General features: G+C 58.5%; 1 protein-coding gene across 1 annotated transcript; it reads right to left on the bottom strand.

Moving 5' to 3' along the window:
* Window positions 1–96: 96 nt before the first annotated feature.
* On the bottom strand, window positions 97–26,481 carry TYK2 (tyrosine kinase 2). The gene is made up of 24 exons (XM_071800670.1): window positions 26,413–26,481; window positions 24,062–24,269; window positions 22,300–22,423; window positions 20,047–20,191; window positions 18,338–18,501; window positions 15,902–16,262; window positions 15,559–15,744; window positions 15,287–15,444; window positions 14,259–14,382; window positions 12,480–12,666; window positions 12,279–12,385; window positions 11,574–11,756; window positions 11,288–11,375; window positions 11,083–11,210; window positions 10,086–10,221; window positions 9,821–9,972; window positions 8,140–8,290; window positions 7,353–7,450; window positions 6,232–6,424; window positions 5,234–5,352; window positions 3,910–4,082; window positions 3,719–3,836; window positions 2,119–2,229; window positions 97–868 (listed from the first exon to the last, which is right to left on the bottom strand). The coding sequence occupies exons 2-24, from the start codon at window positions 24,261–24,263 to the stop codon at window positions 734–736; spliced, it is 3,543 nt and encodes a 1,180-aa protein (XP_071656771.1). The 5' UTR covers window positions 24,264–24,269; window positions 26,413–26,481; the 3' UTR covers window positions 97–733.
* Between the last annotated feature and the right edge of the window lie 238 nt (window positions 26,482–26,719).

The following is a 26,719-nucleotide window of genomic DNA, read 5'->3' as shown; positions in this document are numbered from 1 at the left end:
ACCCCCCCCCGGCCCTATAGGGGATCCCAAGAACCCCACCCACCCTATAGGGACCCCCAGACCCCCCAATAGCCTATAGGGACACCCCCACCCCCCAACGACCCCCTCAGGCAGAGAGGGAGGGGCTGTTACATCATTTATTGGGGGGGGGTGGGTAAGGGGGCAGACAACAGGCAATAAATAACGGGGAGGGGAGAAACAACCCCCCCCAGCACCCCAAAACCAGCCCTGGGGGAGCAACCAGGCCAAGGGGGGGGGACAGAGGATGGGGGGAACTTCCCCCCCCGCCAAGTCCCACCCGGGGGGGGGCACAAACCCAATAAACCCCAATAAAGTGCCAAATTCTTTTGCTGCACCCCCATTCTTGGGGGGGGGGGGCAGCCCAAATCCTATCTGGGGGGTGGGGGGGGGGCACCCTAAATCCCAGCAGCCCATGGTCCCCTGAAGTGCCCCCCCCCCAGCATGGAAGCGGAAGGCGGGGGGTGGAGGGGGGGGTGTAAGGCCCTAAATTTGGGGGGGTCCCCCCCCATGTCATTCACAGTGTTTGGCGGTGAGAACAGGCACGATGCGGGGGGGGGGTCATGGGGGGGCCCCCCAAGCGCTGCTCCCCCCTCAACCCCATTTCCTCATTTTCCAGGACAACCCAAGCTGCGGGGGAAGGGGCATCAGGCTGTGCCCCGCCCCCCCCGGCCATGGCATTTTTTGGGGGGTGGGAGGTGTTTTGGGGGCCCCCTCAGCAGAGGCTGAAGACGGAGGGGGCCTGGGTGCGGTACTTGAGCTGCAGGCTGCGCAGCACGGGCACCAGCGAGCGGAACGGCGGGCGGAACGCGGCCGACGGCGCCCAGCAGCTCTGCAGCAGCAGCGACACCTGGCGGACGGGGGGTGTAACGGGCGGAGAAAGATCGGGGGGAAATGGGGGGAGGATAAGGGGGGGAAACAAACAAGGGGGGAAACAAATAAGGGGGGGGAAATGGGGGGAAGAAATAAGGGAGGGGAAATGGGGGGAAGAAATAAGGGAGTGGAAATTGGGGGGGGAACAAATAAGGGGGGGAAATTGGGGGGAAGAAATAAGGGAGGGGAAATGGGGGGAAGAAATAAGGGAGGGGAAATTGGGGGGGGAACAAATAAGGGGGGGAAATTGGGGGGGGAATAAGGGTGGGAAACAAATAAGGGGGGAAACAAATAAGGGGGGAAACAAATAAGGGGGGAAACAAATAAGGGGGGGGAAATTGGGGGGGAAATTGGGGGGAAGAAATAAGGGAGGGGAAATTAGGGGGGGAACAAATAAGGGGGGGAAATTGGGGGGGGAATAAGGGTGGGAAACAAATAAGGGGGGAAACAAATAAGGGGGGGGAAATTGGGAAGAAATAAGGGAGGGGAAATTGGGGGGGAAACAAATAAGGGGGGAAATTGGGGGGGGGAATAAGGGCGGGAAACAAATAAGGGGGGGAACAAATAAGGTGGGAACAAATAAGAGGGGGGAAATTGGGGGGGGGAATAAGGGAGGGGAAATTGGGGGTGGGGAAATTGGGGGGAAATAAGGGTGGGAGAGAAGAAGAGGGAAGAAATAAGGGGGGGAAATTGGGGGGAGGAAATAACGGGGGGAAAAAGGGGGGAGGAAATATGGGGGAAAATAAGGGGGGGCAAGAAATAAGGGGGGGAGAGAAGAAGGGGGAGAAAAATAAGGGGGGAAAATGGGGGGGGAAGAAATAAGGGGGGAAGAAATAAGGGGGGGGAAATTGGGAGGAGGAAATAAGGGGGGGAAATAAGGGGGGGAAATAAGGGGGGGAAATAAGGGGGGGAAATAAGGGGGGGAAATAAGGGGGGGAAATAAGGGGGGGATAAAGGGAGGAGGGAACAAGGGGGGGGGAATAAGGGGGGGAAATCAAGGAGGAAATGGGTGGGAAATAAGGGGGGAAATAAGGGGGGGAAATAAGGGGGGGAATAATGGGGGAAAATAAGGGGGGGAGTAAGGGGAAATAAGGGGGGGGGAATAATGGAGAGGGGAATAAGGGGAGAAAAAAGAGGTGGGAACAGGGGTTTGTCTCTTCCTGCTTTTCCCCATTTCCCCCCATTTTCCCCACTTCCCAGTCCCCCCCATTTCCCCGTCCCCCCCACCTCGCAGGGGCAGCCGGGGGGGCTGGGCAGCCGCCCCCCCCTCTCCAGCAGCTCCAGCAGCCGCAGCACCGTCATCTGGCCCTGAGTCGCCCCCAGCAGCTCCAGGAACTTCTGGGGGAAAAAACCCCCAAATCGGGGAAAAAATCACTGGGGGGCCCCCCCATGGCTCTGACCCCCCCAAAGTGCTCTAACCCCCCCCAAAATGGGTCTAAAACCCCCCAAATGGCTCTGACCCCTCAATGCATTTACCCCCCTAATGGTTCGATCCACCCCAAAATGCCTTTAGCTCCCCAAAAATGCCCTTAATTCCCCCCAAAATGCCTCTGACCCCCCCCGAAAAAAAGGCTCTGACTCCCTTACAATGGCTTGAACCCCCCCAAATGCCTCTGACCCCCCCCAATTCCTCTGACCCCCCCCCAAAAAGCCTCTGACCCCCTTGTGTTTAATCCCCCCTAAATGGCTTTAACCCCTTCCAAAACACCTTTAACTGCCCCCAAACCACCTGTAACCCCCCCAAATCGGCTCTGACCCCCCCCAAATGCCTCTGACCCCCCCAATTCCTCTGACACCCCCCCAAAAGCCTCTGACCCCCGTCTTTAACCCCCCCAAAATGGCTTTAACCCCTTCCAAATCACCTTTAACTGCCCCCAAATCACTTTTAACCGCCCCCAAAACACCTTTAACTCCCCCAAATTGTCTCTGCCCCCCCAAAACACCTCAACCCCCCCCAAATGCCTCTGATCCCCCCAAATGCCTCTGATCCCCCCAAAAAGCCTCTGACCCCCCCAAACACCTCTGACCCCCTTGTGTTTAACCCCTTCCAAAACACCTTTAACTGCCCCCAAATCACCTTTAACTCCCCCAAATTGTCTCTATGCCCCCCCAAAACACCTCAACCCCCCCCAAATGCCTCTGATCCCCCCAAATGCCTCTGACCCCCCCAAAAAGCCTCTGACCCCCTTGTGTTTAACCCCTTCCAAAACACCTTTAACTGCCCCCAAATCACCTTTAACTCCCCCAAATTGTCTCTACGCCCCCCCAAAACACCTCAACCCCCCCCAAATGCCTCTGATCCCCCCAAACACCTCTGACCCCCCCAAACACCTCTGACCCCCTTGTGTTTAACCCCTTCCAAAACACCTTTAACTGCCCCCAAATCACCTTTAACTCCCCCAAATTGTCTCTATGCCCCCCCAAAACACCTCAACCCCCCCCAAATGCCTCTGACCCCCCCAAATGCCTCTGCCCCCCCCAAACGCCTCTGACCCCCTTGTGTTTAACCCCTTCCAAAACACCTTTAACTGCCCCCAAATCACCTTTAACTCCCCCAAAATGTCTCTACGCCCCCCCAAAACACCTCAACCCCCCCCAAATGCCTCTGATCCCCCCAAATGCCTCTGATCCCCCCAAAAAGCCTCTGACCCCCCCAAACACCTCTGACCCCCCCAAACACCTCTGACCCCCTTGTGTTTAACCCCTTCCAAAACACCTTTAACTGCCCCCAAATCACCTTTAACTCCCCCAAATTGTCTCTACGCCCCCCCAAAACACCTCAACCCCCCCCAAACCGCTTTGCCCCCCCAGGGGGGTGTCCACTCACCACGGGGGGGCTCTGGGCCGGGTCGCAGCGCGTCAGCAGCTCGTAGAGCGTCACCCCGAAGGACCAAACGTCGGAGGCGTAATAGAACTTACACTCCTTGAGACACTCGAGCGCGTACCTGGGCGGCACCGTTAACCCCCCCCGCACCCCAAAAACGGCCCCCCCAGGGGGAAAAAGGGGGGGACGCTCACCAGAACACGGGGCTGTCCCCGTCCTCGCGCACCCGGTAGTAGTCGTGGCCCTCGGGGACGGCTTTGGCCAAGCCGAAGTCGCCGATCTTCACCACGTTCTCGTTCTCCAGCAGCACGTTGCGGGCGGCCAGGTCGCGGTGGATGTAGTGCAGGGAGTGCAGGTACGCCATGCCCTGGGGGGGGCGATTGGGGGGGTCAGAGGTGTTTTGGGGGGGTCAGAGCCATTTTAGGGGTGTTAGAGCAATTTGAGGGGGGTTAGAGCAACTTTAGGGGGAATTAGAGCCATTTTAGGGGGGAATTAGAGCCAATTTGGGGCCTGTTGGAGATGCCTGAGGGGGTCAGAGCCAAATCGGGGGGGGTCAGAACAATTTTGGGGGTTTCAGAGCCATTTTAGGGGAGTTAGAGCAATTTGAGGGGGGTTAGAGCTACTTTAGGGGGGAATTAGAGCCATTTTAGGGGGGAATTAGAGTCAATTTGGGGCCTGTCGGAGATGCCTGAGGGGGTCAGAGCCAAATCGGGGGGGGGTTCAGAACAATTTTGGGGGTGTCAGAGCCATTTTAGGGGAGTTAGAGCAATTTGAGGGGGGTTAGAGCTACTTTAGGGGAGAATTAGAGCCATTTTAGGGGGGAATTAGAGTCAATTTGGGGCCTGTCGGAGATGCCTGAGGGGGTCAGAGCCAAATCGGGGGGGGTTCAGAACAATTTTGGGGGTGTCAGAGCCATTTTAGGGGAGTTAGAGCAATTTGAGGGGGGTTAGAGCTACTTTAGGGGAGAATTAGAGCCATTTTAGGGGGGAATTAGAGCCAATTTGGGGCCTGTTGGAGATGCCTGAGGGGGTCAGAGCCAAATCGGGGGGGGGTCAGAACCATTTTGGGGGGTGTTAGAGGCATTTTGGGGGTGTCAGAGCCATTTTGGGGCAATTAGAGCCAAATTGGGGGGGGTCAGAACCATTTTGGGGGTGTTAGAGGCATTCTGGGGGGCTCAGAGGCATTTTGGGGGGAGTTAAAGGCAATTTGGGGGGGAGTTAGAGCCGATTTGGGGGAGTCAGAGGCATTTTGGGGGGATTAGAGCCAAATCTGGGGGGGGTAAAGCCATTTTAGGGGGTGTTCAAGCCAATCTGGGAGAATTTGGGGGGGTCAGAGGCATTTTGAGGGGGTCCCAGAGGCACTTTGGGGCAAGTTGGAGCCATTTTTGGAGGGGTTTGGAGGCAACTGGAACAGGTTGGAAACATTGTGGGGGGTCGGCGCCGTTTTTGGGGGGGTCGGCGCCGTTTTTGGGGGGGTCGGTGCCGTTTTTGGGGGGGTCGGCGCCGTTTTTGGGGGTACCTCGCAGATCTGCTGGGCGAAGAGCAGGAGGTGGCCCAGGCTGAGCTGGTGCTTGGGCAGGAAATCCCGCAGGCTGCCCAGGGGCACGTACTCCATGATGAGCCGGACAACCTGATCCCCTGGGGAAACGGGGGGGAAATGAGGGGGAAACGGGGGGGAAATGGAGGGGGAACAGGGGGGAAATGGGGGGGGAACGGGGGGGAAATGGAGGGGAGGAGGGAGGAGGAAAAGAAGATGAAGAAGGAAGGAAAGAAGAGGGAGGAAAGGAGGAAGAAGGGAGGAAAGGAGGAAGGAGGAGGAAGGGAGGAGGAAGGGAGGAGGAAGGGAGGAGGAAGGGAGGAGGAAGGGAGGAGGAAGGGAGGAGGAAGGGAGGAGGAAGGGAGGAGGAAGGGAGGGAGGAGGAGGAAGGGAGGGAGGAGGAGGAAGGGAGGGAGGAGGAGGAAGGGAGGGAGGAGGAGGAAGGGAGGGAGGAGGAAGGGAAGGAGGAGGAAGGAAGGGAGGAAGGGAAGGAGGAAGGGAAGGAGGAAGGAAGGGAGGAAGGGAAGGAGGAAGGAAGGGAGGAAGGGAAGGAGGAGGAAGGAGGAAGGAGGAGGAAGGGAGGAAGGAGGAGGAAGGGAGGAAGGAGGAGGAAGGGAGGAAGGAGGAGGAAGGGAGGGAGGAGGAGGAAGGGAGGGAGGAAAGAAGGGAGGAAGGGAAGGAGGAAAGAAGGGAGGAAGGGAAGGAGGAAAGAAGGGAGGAAGGGAAGGAGGAAAGAAGGGAGGAAGGGAAGGAGGAAAGGAGGGAGGAAGGCAAGGAGGAAAGGAGGGAGGAAGGCAAGAGGAGGAAGGCAAGAGGAGGAAGAGGAAGAGGCCAAGAAGCCGAAGCAGCGCGTGACCCCCACAGCCACCACCGCCCCCAGCTCCCCCAGAGGCCACTTCCCCCCTTCCACCCTCCCAAAAGCTCCCCAGACCGCACTGGTGACCCCAGCAGAGCCCCCCGGGGTCCCCCGTGTCCCCCACCCTGCTCGCTGCAGCAGCCCTTGTACTTGACGATGTTCTCGTGGTAAAGCGTCTTGAGGATCTCGATCTCGCGCTTCCAGCTGCTGAGGAGCTGGCGGCTGCACCCGGCCTTGAGCGACTTCACCGCCACCATCTCCCCGGTGCCGTCGTTGCCGGGGTCGTAGCAGTACAGCCCCACCTTCCCGAAGTGGCCCTGCCGTCAAAAACACCCAAAATCGGGTGGGTTGCCCCAGAAGAAGCTGCTCCAAACCAAAAACTGCCCCTCTCATATGCGTCCATAAACTCCCTGGGGAGGAAATGCCCCAAAATCGGGTGTTTTGCCCCAGAAGAAGCTGCTCCAAACCCAAACCAGCCTCTCTGGAAGCTCCTTGTATAGGTTGAGAAACTCCCCAGGGAGGAAAAAGCCCCCAAATTGGGGATTTTGCCCCAGAAGTAGCTCCTGATGTGGGGCTATAAATTCCCTCACCTGCTTTCCCCGCCCTGAGGAATCTGGAGGCAGAATTTGGGGGTTTCGGTCTTAATGTGGGGGTTCGGTCTCAGATTGGGGCTTTTGGTCTCAATGTGGGCGTTTGGTCTCAGTGTGGGGGGTTTGGTCTCAATGTGGGGGGTTCGGTCTCAGTCTGGGGGGTTTTGGTCTCAGTGTCAGGGTTCAGTCTCAGTTGGGGGGTTTTGGTCTCAATGTGGAGTTTTGGTCTCAGTGTGGGGGGTTCGGTCTCAATGTGGGGGGTTCGGTCTCAATTGGGGGGTTCTGGTCTCAGTGTGGGGGTTCGGTCTCAATGTGGGGGGTTCGGTCTCAATGTGGGGGGTTCGGTCTCAATTGGGGGGTTCTGGTCTCAGTGTGGGGGTTCGGTCTCAATGTGGGGGTTTGGTCTCAATGTGGGGTTTTGGTCTCAATGTGGGGGGTTTGGTCTCAATGTGGGGGGTTCGGTCTCAGTGTGGGGGGTTCGGTCTCAGTCTGGGGGGTTTGGTCTCAATGTGGGGGTTCGGTCTCAGTCTGGGGGGTTTGGTCTCAATGTGGGGGTTCGGTCTCAGTCTGGGGGGTTTGGTCTCAATGTGGGGGTTTGGGTCTCAGTCTGGAGGTTCGGTCGCATTTTGGGGTTCGGTCTCAGCTGCTCACTCACCTCCCCCAGCTCGCGGATCTTCTTCAGGTACCTCTTCTGGAACACGGTGGGGTCGGACACGGGGAACTCGGGGTTCACCGACGAGACGTCCACCAGGTCTGGGAACCGGGAGACGTGCTTGCACGCTCCCACCCCTCCCCCAGCCCCGTGTCCTTTCCCACCCGTTCCCCAGCCCCATGCCCTTTCCCACTCGTTCCCCACCCCCATGCCTGTTCTCCCCCATTCCCCAGCCCCGTGCCCATTCTCCAGCCCCGTGCCCTTTCCCACTCGTTCCCCACCCCCATGCCCGTTCTCCCCCGTTCCCCAGCCCCGTGCCCGTTCCCCAGCCCCATGCCCTTTCCCACTCGTTCCCCAGCCCCATGCCCGTTCTCCCCCATTCCCCAGCCCCATGCCCGTTCCCCAGCCCTGTGCCCGTTCCCACCTGTTCCCCAGCCCTGTGCCCTTTCCCACCCCCATGTCCGCTCCCCAGCCCCATGCCCATTCCCCAGCCCCATGCCCTTTCCCACCCGCTCCCCAGCCCCATGTCCATTCCCCAGCCCCGTGCCCATTCCTGCCCATTCCCCAGCCCCATACCCGTTCCCCAGCCCCGTGCCCGTTCCCACCCGTTCCCCAGCCCCGTGCCCGTTCCTGCCCATTTCCCAGCCCCGTGCCCATTCCCCAGCCCCGTGCCCATTCCCCCCCGTTTCCCAGCCCCGTGCCCATTCCCACCCGTTCCCCAGCCCCGTGCCCGTTCCCGGTGGTTCCCCAGCCCCGTTCCTGGTGGTTCCCGGCGTTCCCGGTCCCTCACCGCGGGGCTGCAGGCGCGTGAGGTCGCGCAGCACGGTGCGGAAGGACGGACGCTCGCCCGCGCTGTAGTTGAGGCAGCGGGAGGTGAGGGCGGCCAGGGCCCGGCACGACGGCTCCGGCAGGCGGTGCCGCTTCTCGTAGAAACGCTCCTTCTGCGGATGGACAGACAGACAGACGGGGTGAGAGGGGGGAGCAGGCTCCTTCTGGGGATGGACAGACAGACAGACGGGGTGAGAGGGGGGAGCAGGCTCCTTCTGGGGATGGACAGACAGACAGACGGGGTGAGAGGGGGGAGCAGGCTCCTTCTGGGGATGGACAGACAGACAGACGGGGTGAGAGGGGGGAGCAGGCTCCTTCAGGGGATGGACAGACAGACAGGTGGGGTAAGAGGTGGGAATAGGTTCCTTCTGGGGATGGACAGACAGACAGACGGGGTGAGAGGGGGGAGCAGGCTCCTTCTGGGGATGGACAGACAGACAGACGGGGTGAGAGGTGGGAGCAGGCTCCTTCTGGGGATGGACAGACAGACAGACGGGTTGAGAGGTGGGAGGAGGCTCCTTCTGGGGAAGGACAGACAGACAGACGGGGTGAGAGGGGGGAGCAGGCTCCTTCTGGGGATGGACAGACAGACAGGCGGGGTGAGAGGTGGGAGCAGGCTCCTTCTGGGGATGGACAGACAGACAGACGGGGTGAGAGGTGGGAGCAGGCTCCTTCTGGGGAAGGACAGACAGACAGACGGGGTGAGAGGGGGGAGCAGGCTCCTTCTGGGGATGGACAGACAGACAGACGGGGTGAGAGCTGGGAGCAGGCTCCTTCTGGGGAAGGACAGACAGACAGACGGGGTGAGAGGGTGGGATTGGATTCTGCTTCTCATAGAAACGCTTCTTCTGGGGAAGGACAGACAGACAGATGGGGGTAAATGGTGTGGGATCCGGTGTGGAGGGGAGGAGATGGGGATGGAGAGAGGAGAGGAAGAGAGGAGGAAAAGAGGAGGAGGAGGAGGAGATAGAGGAGGAAAAGAGGAGGAGGAGAAGGGGAAGAAGATAAAGAAGAGGAGGAAGAGAGGAGGAAGGAGATAAAGAGGAGGAAGAAAAGAGGAGGAGGAAGAAAAGAGGAGGAAGAAAAGAGGAGGAAGAGGAATGGAGGAAAGGAGGAGGAATGGAGGAAAGGAGGAGGAAGAGGAAAGGAGGAGGAAGAGGAAAGGAGGAGGAAGAGGAAAGGAGGAGGAAGAGGAAAGGAGGAGGAAAGGAGGAGGAAGAGGAAAGGAGGAGGAAAGGAGGAGGAAGAGGAAAGGAGGAGGAAGAGGAAAGGAGGAGGAAGAGGAAAGGAGGAGGAAGAGGAAAGGAGGAGGAAGAGGAAAGGAGGAGGAAGAGGAAAGGAGGAGGAAGAGGAAAGGAGGAGGAAGAGGAAAGGAGGAGGAAGAGGAAAGGAGGAGGAAGAGGAAAGGAGGAAAGGAGGAGAGGAGGAGAGGAGGAGGAGAGGAGGAGGAGAGGAGGAGGAGAGGAGGAGGAGAGGAGGAGGAGAGGAGGAGGAGAGGAGGAGGAGAGGAGGAGGAAAGGAGGAGGAAAGGAGGAGGAAAGGAGGAGGAAAGGAGGAGGAAAGGAGGAGGAAAGGAGGAGAGGAGGAGGAAAGGAGGAGAGGAGGAGGAGGAGAGGAGGAGGAGGAGAGGAGGAGGAGGTGACCTCGGAGGGCGTGCGCTCCTTGAGCGGGACGTGGGCGTCGAAGCAGATCTCCAGCAGCGTGGTGCCGAAGCTCCATTTATCGGCGGCCGTGCTGAGGTTCCCCGCGTCCCGCACGCACTCCGGGGCGATCCAGGGGATCCGCTCCACGCGCTCTGCGGGAAACGCGGCCACGTGCACGGGAATGCGGCCGGAAAAGCCCCGACGCACGGCTTTGGGGGAGAAAACACCCGGATTGGGGGCTTTTCGGCTCAAAATGAGCGAGTACCTTCCCGCGAGAGCACGGCGAAGCTGACGCCGGGGTCGCTGAGCTTGGCGAAGGGCGCGGATCCGTCCTCCAGCCCCCTCCTGGCCAGCAGGACGTTCTTGGCGCACACGTTGCCGTGCACCAGGTTCTTGTCCTCCTGAGGAAGCGAGCGGGAGAGGAAGCGTTGAGAAGAGGGAAGAGCGCGGCTGTAACCGTCCTGGTCACGTTGTTCTTCCCCGCGCGGGAAGGGGAGGGTTGGCCCAGCCACTCCAACTCCTGGGACACAACAGGGAGGCTCCGGAGAGGGCGGGAGGCGCTTGAGGTTTGTGGGAGCTCCGGGGATGAGGGAGTGAAGAGGAGGAGGAAGGGGAGAGGAAGGAGAGAAGGAAGGGGAAAGGAAGGAGAGAAAGAAGGGGAAAGGGAAAGGAAGGAGAGAAGGGGAAAGGGAAAGGAAGGAGAGAAGGAAGGGGAAAGGGAAAAGAAGGAGAGAAGGAAGGGGAAAGGGAAAAGAAGGAGAGAAGAAGGGGAGAGGGGAGAGGGGAGAGGGGAGAAGGGAGAGGGGAGAAGGGAGAGGGGAGAAGGGAGAGGGGAGAAGGGAGAGGGGAGAAGGGAGAGGGGAGAAGGGAGAGGGGAGAAGGGAGGAAGGGGAGAGGAAGAGGAGCAGGGGAGGAAGGGGAAGAGGGGAGGAAGGGGAAGAGGGGAGGAAGGGGAGAGGAAGAGGAGAATGAAAGGGGGAGGAAGATGGGGAGGAAGAGGAGAATGAAAGTGAGAGGAAGGGGGGGAGGAAGGGAAGGGGGGAGGAAGGGAAGGGGGGAGGAAGGGAAGGGGGGGAGGAAGGGAAGGGGGGGAGGAAGGGAAGGGGGGAGGAAGGGAAGGGGGGAGGAAGGGAAGGGGGGGAGGAAGGGAAGGGGGGGAGGAAGGGGAAGGAAGAGGGGGAGGAAGGGGAAGGAAGAGGGGGAGGAAGGGGAAGGAAGAGGGGGAGGAAGGGGAAGGAAGAGGGGGAGGAAGGGGAAGGTACCAGGTAGCTCAAGGCACTGGCCAGCTGCTTGGCCACGGTGATCTTCCAGGCCACGCCGACCCGCCCCTTCTCCTTGCGCAGCAGCACGTCCAGGGGCCCGTGCTCCACAAACTCCTCCACCATGATGTCTGGGGGAAAACAGCCGCGTGTTGGGGCCAGCGCCGGGGCTGGGGGGGCCGGGGGCTCTGGAGGGGCCCGGACTCACTCTCGGAGCCTCGCACGCACACGCCGTGCACGAACGCCAGGTGCACGTGCGACACCTGGCTCATCAGGCTGGCCGTCTCGAAAAACGCCTGCGGGAGACAAGGCACGGGGTCACGGCACCGCGGAAACGACCGGGGAGCGACCCCCGAGCGCCTCAACGTGGCGCCAGAACCGCCTCAGGGCTCAACGTGGCGCCAGAATTGCCTCGGGGCTCAACATGGCGCCGCACTCGGGGCTGTTCCGGCCCGTTTCCCGTGTCCTTCCCGCCAGGCCAAGGCGGGACCCACCAGGGCGACGTCCCGGTGGCTGGGGTCCAGCACTTTGAGCACCACGCGCATCTGGCGGCTGTTGTTGTTCTGCTCGGTGCAGAAACCCTCGGCCTTGGCCTCGTCGTCGGCGCCGGCGCCGCCGCAGACGCTCAGCACCCCGTCGTAGATGTTGGTGCGGGTGCCCTGGCCCAGGTGGGCTCGCTGCAGCCATGGGGACAACAACGGGGGGTGTTAGGCACCCCAAAAACCCCGCTGACCCCCAAAAACCCTGCTGACCCCCAAAAACCCCGCTGACCCCCAAAAACCCTGTTGGCCCCCCAAAAACCTCACTGGCCCCCCAAAGACCCCACTGGCCCCCCAACGACCCTGTTGGCCCCCCAAAAACCTCACCAGCCCCCCAAAAACACTGTTGGCCACCCAAAAACCCCACCGGCCCCCCAAAGACCCCACCGGCCCCCCAAAGACCTCACTGCCCCCCCAAAACCCTGTTGGCCCCCCAAAAACCCTGTTGGCCACCCAAAGACCGCACTGGCCCTCCAAAGACCCCACTGGTCCCCCAAAGACCCCACTGGCTCCTCAAAGACCTCACTGGCCACCCAAAAACCCCACTGGCCCCCCAAAAACCCTGTTGGCCACATAAAAACCCCACTGGCCCCCCAAAAACCCCACTGGCCCCCCAAAAACCCCACTGGCCCCCCAAAACCCGTCCGGCGGCCCACTCGCCTGCATGATCTCGTTCTTGCGGATCTGGTGGAAGCTGAGCTGGCTCAGGTTCAGGATCCGCTTGGCGTCGTCCTTCACCCTCCGCACGATCAGCAGGTCCGAGACCTCTGCCGGGGCGGGGCAAACATGGAGGTTGAACCCCCGGAGGTGCCGGACACCCTCGGTGCTCGAGCGCGATGGGAGGAGACGGGGACACCGCACCTCCCGGCGCCGGCGGGCAGCAGCGCTTCACCGTGAAGCTCTCGTGGCCGGAGCGGAGCGTGCAGCCCTTGAGCGCGTCCAGGAGCTCGCGCAGCGTGGGGAACTCCCGCTCCCAGCCTTCCAGCGCGAAGGAGTCGTCCTTGAGCTGGATGCGGAACTGCCTGTACTTGAGGGCGCCCTGCTCCTGCTGAAGAGAAACGATGGCACGGGGACGTCGCACATCCCCAATCGCCCCATCGTCCCGATCGCCCCAATCGCCCTGATTGCCCTGATCGCCCCAATGCCCCATCGCCCCAATCGCCCTGATTGCCCCATTGCCCCGATCGCCCCAATGCCCCATTGCCCTGATTGCCCCATTGTCCCGATTGCCCCAATCACCCCATCATCCCGATCACCCCAATCGCCTCAATGCCCCATCGCCCCAATGCTCCATTGCCCCATCGCCCCGATCACCCCATCACCCCAATCACCCCATCGCCCTATCACCCAATCATCCCGTCGCCCTGATCACCCTGTCACCCCATCACCCCAGTGCCCCATCACCCTGATTATCCCATCACCCCGATTACCCCATCACCCCAATTGCCCCAAGCACCCCAATCGTCCCATTACCCAATCGCCCCATCACTCCATCGCCTCATCACCCCATCGCCCCGATTGCCCCAATCGCCCCGATTGCCCCAATGCCTCAATCGCCCCATCACCCCAATCGCCCCATCATCCCAATTGCCCCATTGCCCGGATCGCCCCATTGCCCCAATTCCCTGTCGCCCCATCGTCCCAATGCCCCATCACCCAATCACCCCATCGTCCCGATCGCCCCAATGCCCCATCAGGCTAAGGGCAAGGGTTAGGGTAAGGGTTAGGATTAGATTTGGATTAGGCTAAGGGTAAGGGTTAGGATTAGGGTAACAGTAAGGGTGAGAGTTACAGTAAGGATTAGGATTAGGGTTGGGGTTAGGCTAAGGATTAGGGTTAGGATTGGGATTAGGCTAAGGGTAGGGTTAGGATTAGGGTAAGGATTAGGACTATGATTAGGGTTAGGGTTAGGATTAGGCTACGGATTACGGTTAGGGTAAGGGTTAGGATTAGGATTAGATTTGGATTAGCCTAAGGGTAACAGTAAGGGTAAGGGTTACAGTAAGGATTAGAGTTAGGATTAGGGTTGGGGTTAGGCTAAGGATTAGGGTTAGGGTTAGGATTAGGTAAGGGTAGGGTTAGGGTAAGGATTAGGACTACGATTAGGGCAAGGGTTAGGATTAGGGTTAGAATTAGGCTAAGGATTAAGGTTAGGGTAAGGGTTAGGATTAGATTTGGATTAGGCTAAGGGTAAGGGTTAGGATTAGGGTTAGGATAATGGTAAGGGTAAGGGTTACAATAAGGATTAGGATTAGGGTTGGGGTTAGGCTAAGGATTAGGGTTAGGGTAAGTGTAAGGGTTAGGATTAGGCTAAAGGTCAGGGTCAGGATTAGGGTTAGGATTAGGGTTGAGGTTAGGCTAAGGATTAGGGTTAGGGTAAGAGTTAGGATTAGGGTTAGGCTAAAGGTAAGGGTTAGGATTAGGGTTAGGCTAAGGATTAGGGTTAGGGTAAGGATTAGGGTTAGGGTAAGGGTCAGGGTCAGGATTAGGGTCAGGATTAGGGTCAGCTAGAGAAAGGCAAGCAGCACACAATCTAACTATAACTACCAAGTACAACCTAACTCCCAGACCAGCAGTTTAAGACCATACAACCTGACCAGGCCCTGCACTGAACGGCCTGGGTTTAACTAAACCCCGCACCGGCTGCGCGCTCCTCTTGGCCACGGACAGAATGATCCTGTTGAAGTCCAGGACGCTCCAGCGCGTCACGTAGAGCCCGTCCTCGGCTTCCGCGCACCGCAGCTTGGCCAGAGCAAACTCCTCCCTGCGGGAAGGGGAACCACAGGGCGCGTGACACCGCCATCTGGAGCCCCGAGGCGGTTCTGGAGCCATTTGGAGCCCTGAGGTGGTTCTGGAGCCATTTGGAGCCCTGAGGTGGTTCTGGTGCCATTTTGGGCCATGAGGTGGTTCTGGTGCCATTTTGGGCCATGAGGTGATTCTGGCGCCAATTTGGAGCCCTGAGGTGATTCTGGCGCCAATTTGGAGCCCTGAGGCGATTCTGGCGCCATTTTGGGCCCTGAGGTGATTCTGGAGCCATTTTGATCCTTGAGGTAATTTTGGCGCCATTTTGGAGCCCTGAGGTGATTCTGGCACCATTTGGAGCCCTCAAGTGATTCTGGCGCCATTTTGAGCCCTGAGGTGATTCTGGCACCATTTGGAGCCCTGAGGTGATTTTGGCGCCATTTGGAGCCCTGAGGTGATTCTGGCGCCATTTTGGACCCTGAGGTGATTCTGGCGCCATTTTGATCCTTGAGGTAATTTTGGTGCCATTTTGGGCCCTGAGGTGATTCTGGCGCCATTTTGATTCTTGAGGTAATTTTGGCGCCATTTTGGAGCCCTGAGGTAATTTTGGCGCCATTTTGGAGCCCTGAGGCGATTCTGGCGCCATTTTGGACCCTGAGGCGATTCTGGCGTCATTTTGATCCTTGAGGTAATTTTGGCGCCATTTTGGGCCCTGAGGTGATTCTGGCGCCATTTTGGACCCTGAGGTGATTCTGGCGCCATTTTGATCCTTGAGGTAATTTTGGCGCCATTTTGGCCCTGAGATGATTCTGGCGCCACTTTGGACCCTGAGGCGATTCTGTCGCCACATCTACGGTCGGCAAGCGCCCTGAGGACCCGGAGCCATCCCCCTGACGTCCCCAAAACATCCAGACGAAGCCACTTACTGCATGGGGCCGTGGATGCCGTTCAGGATGCTCATGACGAGGCGCGGAGGAGCCACCTCGTGGCACAAGTAGTGGCTGGAATCGGCCGTGAGGCGGAAATACCCGTCCAGCAACGAGACCAGCGACAGCGCCACCGGCGCCGACGGGAGGAGCAGCTCCTGGGAAGGCATTTTGGGGATCAACCCCATCGAACATCCTCGTTCTTCCCCCCCAAAACGCCAGCGGGAAACTCGCCGAGTTTGGGGCCCGGCGCCGGAAAAGGCCCCGCTCACCAGGCACTTGTTGTCCTGCCGGTGGACGCTGACCCTGTTGTCCTTGACCACCACGTGCGTGATTTCCCGGAAATCGCAGAAATGGGCCCATTTCGCCTCGTTCCGCTGCTCCGCTTTGGTTTCCGCCTCTTGGCTCCCGCTCCTTCGCCCGAAATATCCGCGCTGGGAAAAGCCCTCGAGGCTCTGCTGGGGCGGGAGACGCCAAACCATCAGCTGCGTGTTAATGGTCAAACTGGGAGCACGAGGAGGGGGAAACGTGGGAAAGGAGACGGCGTCGGGTGGGATTTGGGTGGGATTTGGGTGGGATTTGGGCAAAAGCGCCTCATCCCACCCACCCAATTACCTCCGCGGGCACCGGGCGCCACTGGATCCCGCTCGTCCCGGTGACGAGGAGCTCGTGGGTGACCAGCGGCTCTTTGGGGGGCGAGCGCCCCCCGTTGGCGCCCAGCTGTGCCCTCTCCCCCTCCGAGGAGGTGTCCAAGGACAGCACGGGGAAGACCTCGGCGCCGAAGCGCGGGGCGAGCTGCTCCAGCGTGGCCAGGTACTTGTACATGACGTCCTGCGCCGTGAGCCGCCCGGCGCCCACCGTGTGCCGCTGGAAGCGCCGCACGAAGCGCCGGAAGACGCTCTTGAGGCGGAACCGCGTCAGGTAGCTGTTCTGCTGGAGCTGGCGGCGGAAGGAGCGCGGGATGCAGTTCTTGAAGCTGCGGGGGGAAAGGGGTGCGATCGGGAAAGGGGTGGCGGGTGGGGGTGGCAAATACGCGGCGGAGGAGCCGGCGATGTCTCCATCGCGTGAGGCGGCCCCAGAGTCGCTCATGGTGAGGAGGACAAGGAAATAAGGGCGAGGGAGCAAAATACGCGGTGGAGGAGACACCAATGTCTCCATCGCTTGAAATGGCTCCAGTGTCGCTCATGGTGAGGAGGACAAAGAGAAAAGGGTGAGGAAGCAAAATATGTGGTGGAGGAGACGCTGATGTCTCCATCGTGTGAAGCGGCTCCAGAATCGCTCATGGTGAGGAGGACAAGGAGAAAAGGGTGAGGAAGCAAAATATGTGGTGGAGGAGACACCAATGTCTCCATCATGTGAAGTGGCCCCAGAGTCGCTCAGGATGAGGAGGACAAGGAAATAAGGGTGAGGAAGCAAAATACGCGGTGGAGGAGACACCGATGTCTCCACTGCATGAAATGGCTCCAGAGTCGCTCATGGTGAGGAGGACAAGGAAATAAGGGTGAGGAAGCAAAATATGTGGTGGAGGAGACGCCAATGTCTCCATCGCATGAAACGGCTCCAGAGTCGCTCATGGTGAGGAGGACAATGAAATAAGGGCAAGGAAGTAAAATACGCGGTGGAGGAGCCGGCGATGTCTCCATCACATGAAACGGCTCCAGAGTCGCTCATGGTGATGAGGACAAGGAAATAATGGCGAGGAAGCAAAGTACGCGGTGGAGGAGACACCAATGTCTCCATCGCATGAAATGGCCCCAGAGTCGCTCATGGTGAGGAGGACAAGGAAATAAGGGCGAGGAAGCAAAATACGTGGTGGAGGAGCCGCCGATGTCTCCATCGTGTGAAGTGGCCCCAGAGTCGCTCATGGTGAGGAGGACAAAGAGAAAAGGGTGAGGAAGCAAAATATGTGGTGGAGGAGACGCTGATGTCTCCATCGTGTGAAGCGGCTCCAGAATCGCTCATGGTGAGGAGGACAAGGAGAAAAGGGCGAGGAAGCAAAATATGTGGTGGAGGAGACACCAATGTCTCCATCATGTGAAGTGGCCCCAGAGTCGCTCAGGATGAGGAGGACAAGGAAATAAGGGTGAGGAAGCAAAATACGCGGTGGAGGAGACACCGATGTCTCCACTGCATGAAATGGCTCCAGTGTCGCTCATGGTGAGGGGGACAAAGAGAAAAGGGTGAGGAAGCAAAATATGTGGTGGAGGAGACGCCGATGTCTCCATCGTGTGAAGCGGCTCCAGAATCGCTCATGGTGAGGAGGACAAGGAAATAAGGGCGAGGGAGCAAAATATGTGGTGGAGGAGACAGCAATGTCTCCATCATGTGAAGTGGCCCCAGAGTCGCTCAGGATGAGGAGGACAAGGAAATAAGGGTGAGGAAGCAAAATACGCGGTGGAGGAGACACCAACGTCTCCATCGCGTGAAATGGCCCCAGAGTCGCTCATGGTGAGGAGGACAAGGAGAAAAGGGCGAGGGAGCAAAATACGCGGTGGAGGAGACACCAACGTCTCCATCGCATGAAATGGCTCCAGAGTCGCTCATGGTGAGGAGGACAAAGAGAAAAGGGTGAGGAAGCAAAATATGTGGTGGAGGAGCTGCCGATGTCTCCATCACGTGAAACGGCTCCAGAGTCGCTCATGGTGAGGAGGACAAGGAGAAAAGGGCGAGGAAGCAAAATATGTGGTGGAGGAGACACCAATGTCTCCATCATGTGAAGTGGCCCCAGAGTCGCTCAGGATGAGGAGGACAAGGAAATAAGGGCGAGGAAGCAAAATACGCGGTGGAGGAGACACCAATGTCTCCATCGCATGAAACGGCTCCAGTGTCGCTCATGGTGAGGAGGACAAGGAGAAAAGGGTGAGGAACCAAAATACGCAGTGGAGGAGCTGCTGATGATCCCTCTATCATTAAAAGAGGTGGAGGAGCCGCTGATGATCCCTCTGTCATTAAAAGAGGTGAAGGAGCCGCTGACGATCCCTCTGTCATTAAAACAGCCCCAGAGCGGCTCCCGGTGAGGACAGAGAGCACAACAAGGCCGAAAACCATCACCTGTACTTGCGGGCCACGTCCTCGAGGGAGAGGCCGCGCGTGAGGGCGACGTGGGACAGGTGCAGCACGGCCATGCCCAGGCACTCGTTCTTGAAGCGCTGCAGCTCCTGCTCGCCCTGCGCGTCCCGCAGGGGCGCCACGTCGTTGATGAAGTCGTACTTGCCCTGTTAACGAGAGCGGGGTCGTTAAGGGGCGCGGGGCGGACGTCCGCGGAGCACGTGGAGCTGATCGAGGGGAGGGGCACGGAAAGGTGCTTGGCCACATAAATGGTGATGGAGGAGGAGGATGAGGAGGAATGAAGGTGATGGAGGAGGAGGATGAGGAGGTAAAGTGGTTTGTGGGGAGATATGGGAGGTGATGAGCGTGTGAGATTAAAACCGAGCGTGGATTAGCAAACACGGATTAAAAAACATCTGTCAGCAAACGTGGGTTAGGCTAAGGGCAAGGGCAAGGGTTAGGGTTAGGCTAAGGGTTAGGGTTAGGCTAAGGGTTAGGGTTAGGCTAAGGGCAAGGGTTAGGGTTAGGCTAAGGCTAAGGGTTAGGATTGGGGTTGGGGTTGGGGTAAGGTTTAGGGTTAGGGTAAGGACCAGGGTAAGGGTTAGGATTAGGATTAGCATTAGGATTAGGCTAAGGGTAAGGGTTAGGATTAGGGTTAGGGTAACGGTAAGGATTAGGATTAGGTTTAGAGTTAGGATTAGGGTAAGGGTTACGGTAAGGGTTAGGATTAGGGTTAGGGTTGGGGTTAGGGTTAGGATTAGGCTAAGGGTAAGGGTTAGGGTTAGGATTGGGGTTGGGCTAAGGTTTAGGGTAAGGATTAGGATTAGGATTAGCATTAGGATTAGGCTAAGGGTAAGGGTTAGGGTTAGGATTGGGGTAAAGGTTACGGTAAGGATTAGGATTAGGGTTAGGATTAGGGTTGGGGTTAAACTAAGGATTAGGGTTAGGGTAAGCGCTAGGGTTAGGCTAAGGGCAAGGGTTAGAGTTAGGATTGGGGTTGGGGTTAGGCTAAGGTTTAGGGTTAGGATTAGGATTAGCATTAAGCTAAGAGTAAGGGTTAGGATTAGCGTTGGGGTAAGGGTTATGGTAAGGATTAGGATTAGGGTTGGGGTTAGGCTAAGGATTAGGGTTAGAGTAAGGGTTAGGGTTAGGGTAAGGATTAGGGTTAGGGTAAGGATTAGGGTTAGGATTAGGACTGGGGTTAGGCTAAGGTTTAGGGTTAGGGTAAGGATTAGGGTAAGGGTTAAGATTAGCATTAGGATTAGGCTAAGGGTAAGGGTTACGGTAAGGATTAGGATTAGTGTTAGGGTTAGGGTTGGGGTTAGGCTAAGGATTGGGGTTGGGGTTAGGCTAAGGGAAAGGGTTAAGATTAAAACCAAGCGCGTATTAGCTAGAGAAATGTATAATCTAACCATCCAAGTATAACATAACTACAAAACCAGCAGTTTGAGACCATATAACCTGATCGGGCTTTGCACTAAACAGCTTCAGCCTATAACTCCCATAGAGCTGCTGGAGTCCATTGTTCTCCCGCAAAACGGGGGGAACAAAGCTCCGGGTGCTTTGTTCCCATTCCCAGGGTGTAACGGGGTCCCCTCTCAGCTCCGGAGCGGGACCAACGCCATCGGGGGGCAAAACTCCACCTGCGTGTGGCCTCAAAGCAAGCCCAGAACGCCCTGGGGATGGCGGGAGGGAGGGAAAGCCGGGTTTACCTGCTCGAACAGGTACTCGAAGGAGGATTTATCCAGCAAAGCCCCTCCGTGCGGCTTCTCCTGGCGGGCATCGCCGTGCCGGGCACCGCCGCGGCAAACGGCCGGCTCCTTCTCATCCAGCCCGTGCCAGTTGCGGAAATAGAACCTGGAGGGGCCAAAGAGCCGAAAATCACACCCCAGGTTCGCTTCCAGACCCCGTTTTGCCCATAAATCGCCTTTTCCCACCCTTTTCCTTCCGCCCCGGGGCGGGAGCGCTGGCCAAAGCGGGGTTTGGTGGGGGGTTCGTGGCCGCGGAGAGCGGCGATTCCTGCCGCCAAAATGGGCATTTTTGGGGTTGCTTTTGCACGTTTTGGTGTAAAAATGCAACCACAATCGTTAATTAATTAATGCGTGTGATAAATTGTTGTGGGGAGTTTTCCCCGCTGAAAAGCACCGGAAAAAGGGGGGAATGGGTGAAGCTGAAGGGGAGGAAAATGGCTTTTTCGGCCTAAAAGGGCAGAGGTTGGGGAGGAAACCCTCAGAAATATGAGGGGGAAAGGCTAAAATAGCTTTAATATCTTGGGAAAGTAAATCAGTTAAAGCTGGGGAGCGGGAAGGGAAATTGGGAGGAGTGGGGGGAACGGGAAAATGGGGGGAAAAGGGCGGGAATGGGGTAATTAAGGCACGGATGAGGTAAAAAAGGAGGGAATGAGGTGAAAAAGGAGGGAATGAGGTGAAAAATAAGGGCGGGAATGGGGTAAAAAGGGCGGGAATGGGGTAAAAAGGGCGGGAATGGGGTAAAAAATAAGGGTGGGAATGGGGTAAAAAGGGCGGGAATGGGGTAATAAAGGCACGGATGAGGTAAAAAAGGAGGGAATGAGGTGAAAAAGGAGGGAATGAGGTGAAAAAGGAGGGAATGGGGTAAAAAGGGCGGGAATGGGGTAAAAAATAAGGGTGGGAATGGGGTAAAAAGCGCGGGAATGGGGTTAAAAAAGAGGAATGAGGTAAAAAAGGTGGGAATGAGGTAAAAGAGATGGGAATGGGGTAAAAAGGGTGGGAATGGGGTAAAAAAAGGGCGGGAACAGGGTAAAAAAGGTGAGAATGGGGTGAAAAGGGCGGGAATGGGGTAAAAAGGGCGGGAATGGGGTAAAAAAAAGAGGAATGAGGTAAAAAAGGTGGGAATGAGGTAAAAGAGATGGGAATGGGGTAAAAAAAGGTGAGAATGGAGTAAAGAGAGTGGGAATGGGGTAAAAAAGGTGAGAATGAGGGAAAAAGGGCGGGAACGGGGTACAAAAAGGTGAGAATGGGGTAAAAAGGGTTGGAACGGGGTAAAAAGGGCAGGAATGGGGTAAAAAAAAAGGCGGGAATGAGGTAAAAAGGCGGGAATGGAGTGGAAAGGGTGGGGATGGGGTAAAAAGGCAGAAATGGGGTAAAAAGGGTGGGAATGGGGTAAAAAAAGGTGAGAATGGAGTAAAGAGGGCGGGAATGAGGGGAAAAAAAAAGGTGGGAATGAGGGAAAAAAAAGGCGGGAATGGGGGAGGTAAAAAAGGGCAGAAATGGGGTAAAAAGGGGCAGGAACAGGGTAAGAAAAAAGGGTGGGAACAGGGTAAGAAAAGGGGCGGGAACGGGGTAAAAAAGGGGCGGGAACGGGGTAAAAAAGGGGCGGGAACAGGGTAAGAAAAAGGGCGGGAACAGGGTAAGAAAAAGGGCGGGAACGGGGTAAGAAAAAGGGCGGGAACGGGGTAAAAAAGGGCGGGAACGGGGTAAGAAAAAGGGGCGGGAACGGGGTAAGAAAAAGGGGCGGGAACGGGGTAAGAAAAAGGGGCGGGAACGGGGTAAGAAAAAGGGGCGGGAACGGGGTAAGAAAAAGGGCGGGAACGGGGTAAGAAAAAGGGGCGGGAACGGGGTAAGAAAAAGGGCGGGAACGGGGTAAGAAAAAGGGCGGGAACGGGGTAAGAAAAAGGGCGGGAACGGGGTAAGAAAAAGGGCGGGAACGGGGTAAGAAAAAGGGCGGGAACGGGGTAAGAAAAGGGGCGGGAACGGGGTAAGAAAAAGGGCGGGAACGGGGTAAGAAAAAGGGGCGGGAACGGGGTAAGAAAAAGGGCGGGAACGGGGTAAGAAAAAGGGCGGGAACGGGGTAAGAAAAAGGGGCGGGAACGGGGTAAGAAAAAGGGCGGGAACGGGGTAAGAAAAAGGGGCGGGAACGGGGTAAGAAAAAGGGGCGGGAATGGGGTAAAAAGGCGGGAACGGGGTAAAAAGGCGGGAAGGGCTGACCTCATGCGGAAGAGCAGGCGGACGTCGGTGTCGGCGGTGACGTGGAAGCGGTGGTTCGGGGGGATCCACAGCCCGCGCTGGGGGTCGTACAGGGCGAACAGGCTGCAGCACAGCGGCGTGATCCCTGCGACACAACAGGCGGACAACAGCCCTCAGAGAGGACAGGCAGAGGGACAACAGCCCTCAGAGAGGACAGACACCGGGACAACAGCCCTCAGAGCGGACAGACACCCGGACAACAGCCCTCAGAGCGGACAGACACTCGGACAACAGCCCTCAGAGCGGACAGACACCGGGACAACAGCCCTCAGAGCGGACAGACAGAGGGACAACAGTCCTCAGAGTGGACAGACAGAGGGACAACAGCTCTCAGAGCGGACAGACGGCCGCACAACAGCCCTCAGAGCAGACAGACACTCGGACAACAGCCCTCAGAGCGGACAGACAGAGGGACAACAGTCCTCAGAGTGGACAGACAGAGGGACAACAGCTCTCAGAGCGGACAGACGGCCGCACAACAGCCCTCAGAGCGGACAGACACTCGGACAACAGCCCTCAGAGCGGACAGACAGAGGGACAACAGCCCTCAGAGTGGACAGACAGAGGGACAACAGCCCTCAGAGTGGACAGACAGAGGGACAACAGCTCTCAGAGCGGACAGACGGCCGCACAACAGCCCTCAGAGCGGACAGACACTCGGACAACAGCCCTCAGAGCGGACAGACGGTCGGACAACAGCCCTCAGAGCGGACAGACAGAGAGACAACAGCCCTCAGAGCGGACAGACACTCGGACAACAGCCCTCAGAGCAGACAGACAGCCGGACAACAGGCCTCAGAGCGGACAGACACTCGGACAACAGCCCTCAGAGTGGACAGACAGAGGGACAACAGCCCTCAGACCGGACAGACAGAGGGACAACAGCCCTCAGAGCGGACAGACGGACACCCGTGCTTGTCACCCAATTCCCCCACCCCATCCCAAATCCCATCTTCTCACAAAAACACCGCTAGGATTCCAATTTCCTTGCAAAGAAACCCCCGGAAATCCGATTTTCTGACAAAAAAACAGCCAGAAATCCGATTTTCTGACAGAAAACACGCCCAGAAATCTGATTTTCTTACAAAAAACACACCTAGAAATGTGATTTTCTGACCAAAAAACGCAGGGAAATTGGATTTTCTGCCCCCCTCCCCCGCTGGGATTTTCCCCTGAGCCCCTGCGCCCCCGTTTTTGGGACAAATGCCCCCAAAAGGGTGCGGGGTGGGGGGTCCTGACCGAGCCCCCATTTCTGGGACAAACGCCCCCAAAAGGGTGTGGGGTGGGGGGTCCTGATCAAGCCCTTGTTTTTGGGACAAACGCCCCCCAAAGGGTGCGGGGTGGGGGGTCCTGATCAAGCCCTTGTTTTTGGGACAAAAGCCCCCCAAAGGGTGCGGGGTGGGGGGTCCTGAACGACCCCCGCGCCCCCGTTTTTGGGACAAACGCCCCCAAAAGGGTGTGGGGTGGGGGGTCCTGACCGAGCCCCGCGCCCCCGTTTTTGGGACAAATGCCCCCAAAGTGGGTGTGGGGTGGGGGTCCTGACCAAGCCCTCATTTTTGGGACAAACGCCCCCAAAGTGGGTGTGGGGTGGGGGTCCTGACCGACCCCCGCGCCCCCATTTTTGGGACAAATGCCCCAAAAGGGTGCGGGGTGGGGGTTCCTGACCGAGCCCCCGTTTTTGGGACAAACGCCCCCAAAGTGGGTGTGGGGTGGGGGTCCTGACCGAGCCCCCGCGCCAGCCGCACGCAGATCTCCTCGGCGCTGGGCGTCCCGTGGAACCGGCGCCACCGCGGCCCCGCGGCTCCGTCATCGTCGTCGGCGTCGCCGTCGGCGTTGTCCTCGGGGTCCCGGAGCAGCCGCACCCGCAGGCCGGAGCCTTCGGCCTCGCGCCGCCCGCGCGGTCCTGAGCGCCGGCACAGCGACATGGAGACCTGCACAGCGGGAACCACGGTCACACTGGGAGCCACAACCGATCACAGCAGGAACCGCGGTCAATCACACCGGGAACCACCGCAGTCACACCAGGAACCACAACCGATCACAGTGGGAACCGCGGTCAATCACACCGGGAGCCACCGCGGTCACACCAGGAATCACAACCGATCACAGCGGGAACCGCGGTCAATCACACCGGGAACCACCGCAGTCACACCAGGAACCACAACTGATCACAGCGGGAACCGCGATCAATCACACCGGGAGCCACCGCGGTCACACCAGGAATCACAACCGATCACAGCGGGAACCGCGGTCAATCACACCGGGAGCCACCGCGGTCACACCAGGAATCACAACCGATCACAGCGGGAACCGCGGTCAATCACACCGGGAACCACCGCGGTCACACCAGGAATCACAACCGATCACAGCGGGAACCGCGATCAATCACACCGGGAACCTCAATTGCACTGGGAATCACGATCACACCGGGAATCACAATCGCACCAGGAATCACAATCGCACCAGGAATCACAATCGCACCGGGAATCACAATCAATCACATGGGGAACCACGATCACACCGGGAATCACGATCACACCGGGAACTGCGATCACCACAATCACAGTGGGAACCACGATCAATCACACCAGGAACTGCGATCACAGCGGGAATCACAATCGATCACAGTGGGAACCGCGGTCATAGCGGGAACCGCGATCAATCACACCGGGAACCTCAATTGCACTGGGAATCACGATCACAGCGGGAATCACAGTCAATCACACTGGGAACCGCGATCACACTGGGAATCACAATCAATCACACCGGGAATCGCGATCAATCACACCGGGAATCACAATCGCACCAGAAACCACGGGAAGGGAAGAGATCGGTGCCAAAGTGAAAGGAACGGGTGGGAAGTGAAAGGAATGGGGGGGAAGGGAAGAGAGCGAAACGGAAATGAAGGGAAACGATGGGAAAGGAAAGAAACCAAAGCAAAAATGAAAGAAACCAGCACAAAAATGAAAGAAACCAGCACAAAAATGAAAGAAACCAACGCAAAAATGAAAGAAACCAACGCAAAAATGAAAGGAATCGGTGGGAGAGGAAAGGGATCGAAGCAAAAATGAACGGAATAAAAAACCAGACGTCGATAAAGGACCAAGAGAAACGGATGAAGATATTTAGAGAGAAATCTATGAAATCCAGCAAATCAGTAACAAAATAAATCAACAAGAGAATAAAAGCAATCGGTAAAACCCACAGACCCTGCTCCCCCAGCCCCAAACGCCCGGACCCCCACATTCCCCAGCCCCACAGATTCTGACCCCCCCCACCCCAGGGCTTCTTAACCCCACATATTCTGCCCCCCCTCAGCCCCAAACACATTGACCCCCACATTCCCCAGCCCCACAGATCCTGGCCCCTCCAACCCACACATCCCGACCCCCCAACCCACACACTCTGACCCCCCAGCCCTGCACACCCCGACCCCCCCAACCCACACACCCTCACCCCCCCAACCCACACACCCTCACCCCCCAGCCGCACACATCATGACCCCCCAGCCCCACACATCCTGACCCCCAACCCACACACCCTGACCCCCCCAGCCCCACACACCCTGACCCCCAACCCACACACCCTGACCCCCCCAACTCCACCCACCCTGACCCCCCAACCCACACACCCTGACCCCCACATCCCCCAGCCCCACACACCCCGACCCCCCCAGCCCCACACACCCCGACCCCCCCAGCCCCACACACCCTGACCCCCCAGCCCCACACACCCCGACCCCCCCAGCCTCACACACCCTGACCCCCCAGCCCCACACACCCCGACCCCCCCAGCCCCACACACCCCGACCCCCCCAACCCACACACCCCGACCCCCTCAGCCCCACACACCCCGACCCCCCCAGCCCCACATCCCCTGTCCTTCCACATCCCCAGCCCCACAGATCCTGGACCCCCCCCAAAACCTCCTCCCCCTCACATCCCGACCCCCACCCCTGGACCCCCCGGTCCCCACAGGCCCGGACACCCCGACAGGCCCCACCTCGCAGGCTCTGACCCCCACAGCCGCCGTCCCCCACCCCTCGGCCCCCAGTCCCGCCCCCCTGGCTCGCACCGGCCCCGGGTCCCGCTCCTCCAGTCCCGCTCGTTCCCGTTCCCGTTCCCGTTCCCCTTCCCGGTCCCGTCCCCGTTCCCGCTCCCGGTCCCGGTCCCGTTCGCACCGGTCCCGCTCCCGTTCTGCCTTCCTGCGCCCCGCAGAGCCGCCGCCTCCCATTGGGCCGCAGAGACGCGCGCTGCCATTGGTTCTCCGCCCGCCACGCCCACACGCCTCCACCCCGTGTGCGGGGCGCTGCGCGAGACCACGCCCACAGGATGGGCTGGCGGCGGCGATTGGCTGACGAGTGGGAAGAGGGCGGGGTCTG

The sequence above is a fragment of the Patagioenas fasciata genome, chromosome 32, assembly GCF_037038585.1.
Source record: "Patagioenas fasciata isolate bPatFas1 chromosome 32, bPatFas1.hap1, whole genome shotgun sequence".
Taxonomy (NCBI): domain Eukaryota; kingdom Metazoa; phylum Chordata; class Aves; order Columbiformes; family Columbidae; genus Patagioenas; species Patagioenas fasciata.
Note: the sequence above shows the minus strand (reverse complement) of the source record. Positions and strands in the feature narration are given on the sequence as shown.

Excerpts from the sequence above, each read along its gene's own strand:
- TYK2 (XM_071800670.1), bottom strand. The coding sequence starts at position 24,263 with ATGTCGCTGTGCCGGCGCTCAGGACCGCGCGGGCGGCGCGAGGCCGAA. Across the intron at positions 22,424-24,061 it reads GCGGCTGGCGCGGGGGCTCG|GGATCACGCCGCTGTGCTGC; the intron begins GTCAGGACCCCC and ends GTTGTGTCGCAG. Across the intron at positions 11,757-12,278 it reads GCAAGAACGAGATCATGCAG|CGAGCCCACCTGGGCCAGGG; the intron begins GCGAGTGGGCCG and ends CCATGGCTGCAG.